At 48.5% G+C, this 1,985-nt stretch overlaps 1 protein-coding gene across 1 annotated transcript in view; it reads right to left on the reverse strand.

The window, feature by feature from the left end:
• Window positions 1-1,985, reverse strand: part of Kctd19 (potassium channel tetramerization domain containing 19) — a 38,424-nt gene that overhangs the window by 4,064 nt on the left and 32,375 nt on the right. The window contains exons 9-12 of the mRNA XM_010612221.2: window positions 1,719-1,861; window positions 1,431-1,514; window positions 1,042-1,156; window positions 44-668 (exon numbers count right to left, since the gene is read on the reverse strand). Of these exons, the coding sequence (XP_010610523.1) occupies window positions 44-668; window positions 1,042-1,156; window positions 1,431-1,514; window positions 1,719-1,861 (967 nt within the window). The remainder of the gene's footprint in view (window positions 1-43; window positions 669-1,041; window positions 1,157-1,430; window positions 1,515-1,718; window positions 1,862-1,985) is intronic.

Here is a 1,985-nt window from a genome sequence, read left to right on the forward strand (position 1 = left end):
AAAAAAAAAAAAAAAAAAAAAAAAAGAATGAGACAGGACTCACCTCTCTCCTTTGGCCTCTGCTTGCCCCAGTCCTTCAGGGCCACAGCTCTTTTTGTGGGGAAATAAGACTTAAATGTTGGCTCTGGCCCCTTGTCTTGTGCTGCTGTTCTAGCCCCTGCTTGTGAACCTGGACACTTCTCTGAGCCTGTGGAATGGCTTTTCCAGGTAGCTGAGGTGCTGGGCTCAGAAGCAGCCTCATTTCCTGAGGGGAGATGTGGGGCAGCCTCCTCCAAGGAGCTGTTCTGGGGGGCTGTCAGTGTTTGGAATTCCCACTGTTTGCAATTGACCATGTCCCATTCCCTTACCAAGGAAATGAGTTTTTGCATGGGGGTGACAGGAGGGTCTTTGGTTTCAGGTTTCTGTGTAAGGTTGATTGTAGTGCACTTCTTTTTGGGAGGACTCTCAGAGTGGCCCTCCCAGTGTCTGGGGTTGGCACACAAGCCAGAGCACTGTGAGTGTGTGCCGGAATTGTCTGCGCTCTTGGCATTTTGGCATAGGGAGACCTGGATGGTCTGGGTATACTGTTCAGCCTCTTCTAATTGGCTAGATCTAGCCAGGTTCCCCTTGGTCTTGTTCCATGGATTCTTGTCACAGTCTTGGAAGTCCACAGGCATGCAGGCTATAGTCTGACAAGGGAAGGACATGGTAGACCTGGGCATGTGCATTGTCACCAAAGCCTCACCCAAGACCTACTAAGCTGGGCCTCCAAAACTCTACCTAGAACAATCATATACCTGACAAGAGTCATAAATTTTAGCTTTTCTCAGTCTGGGTTGGTGTGGGGCTAGTCTAAGGGCTGCTCACATTCTGAAGGAGAGATTGTCAGCATCCAGGCCACAATGGCCAGCACATACATCCCTGTGCCCCCAGGGTTCAGAAACAAGATCATGTAGTAGGAACCTGTGTAGGCCCTGCTCTTTCACTTCACCACACCCTCAACCCCCTACCCCTAGTGGTATTCTTGGAAGACAGTATCAACTAATGAAGGCTGAGGCTTACTTCCTTAGTTTCTCCACTGAATTCCACCAATGAATCTGGCCCTTCTGTCACAACATGCAGCTTCCTGATGGGAAAAGCTTCTTCATTTTCAGATTCTTTCTCTTGGGTCCATGCTCTGCAGAGAGCAAGAAGAGCTGGTTAGTGAGTGGAAGCTTGTTTCAGCTCATCAGTGAGTTGTTTAGATATGCCCTTTGGTAGGGAGTTAATGACAGTGGAGGAAAGGGGGAGGGTTTTAATGGTTTTGCTAGGTCATTGATCAGTCCTGAACCTATTTAACGCCCTCAGTTCCAAGGAGGACAGGTCCCATTAGCAGGTGAGACTTATCATTTCCAAGAGAAATACAAAAGTTCAAACTCTTAAACACGAAGTCCCAAGTAAAGTTTTCTTACTTGTATGCCTCACATTGTTCAAGGGCTTCTGAGAGAGATGGAATGTGGTATTCCTCCACCTCCTGGCAGAAAAGAGGCCATTCCCTGCAAATGATAAGGGGGCATCAGACTGGGCAGTTGTGGTGGGAGTGTGTGGGGATGCATAAGCTCCCAGAGAAGCTGCATTGAACAACAGTGCCCATGGAAATAATGGAAACTCCTCCCTGAAGGATGCAAAATGGAATTTCCTCTGTTGCAGAAGAGATCAGCCTCACTGCTTTCATCATATGACTTCCTTGCTTTGCTTACTTAAATTCAGATGGTAAGAACAGTTTTCCAAGTCTCAGGAAGTTGAGAATATGTCGGAACATTTGGCCATCCCCGTGGATGAGCAGGGTCTGTCCGTATGTGATCCAGTACACTCTCTGAGGGTTGGACAGCAGTTCTGGATACTGGGCAGGAAGGGTGGGTGGGTGGTCAGCCTGCCGTCCCTTCAGATTACAACTGTTGGGGAAATGAGCAGAGCCTCGCCATGTAGTCCACCCACCTCGCCAGAGATAGCAAATAGCACACCAA

The sequence above is a fragment of the Fukomys damarensis genome, unplaced genomic scaffold, assembly GCF_012274545.1.
Source record: "Fukomys damarensis isolate Sample0158 unplaced genomic scaffold, DMR_v1.0_HiC HiC_scaffold_32, whole genome shotgun sequence".
Lineage (NCBI taxonomy): Eukaryota > Metazoa > Chordata > Mammalia > Rodentia > Bathyergidae > Fukomys > Fukomys damarensis.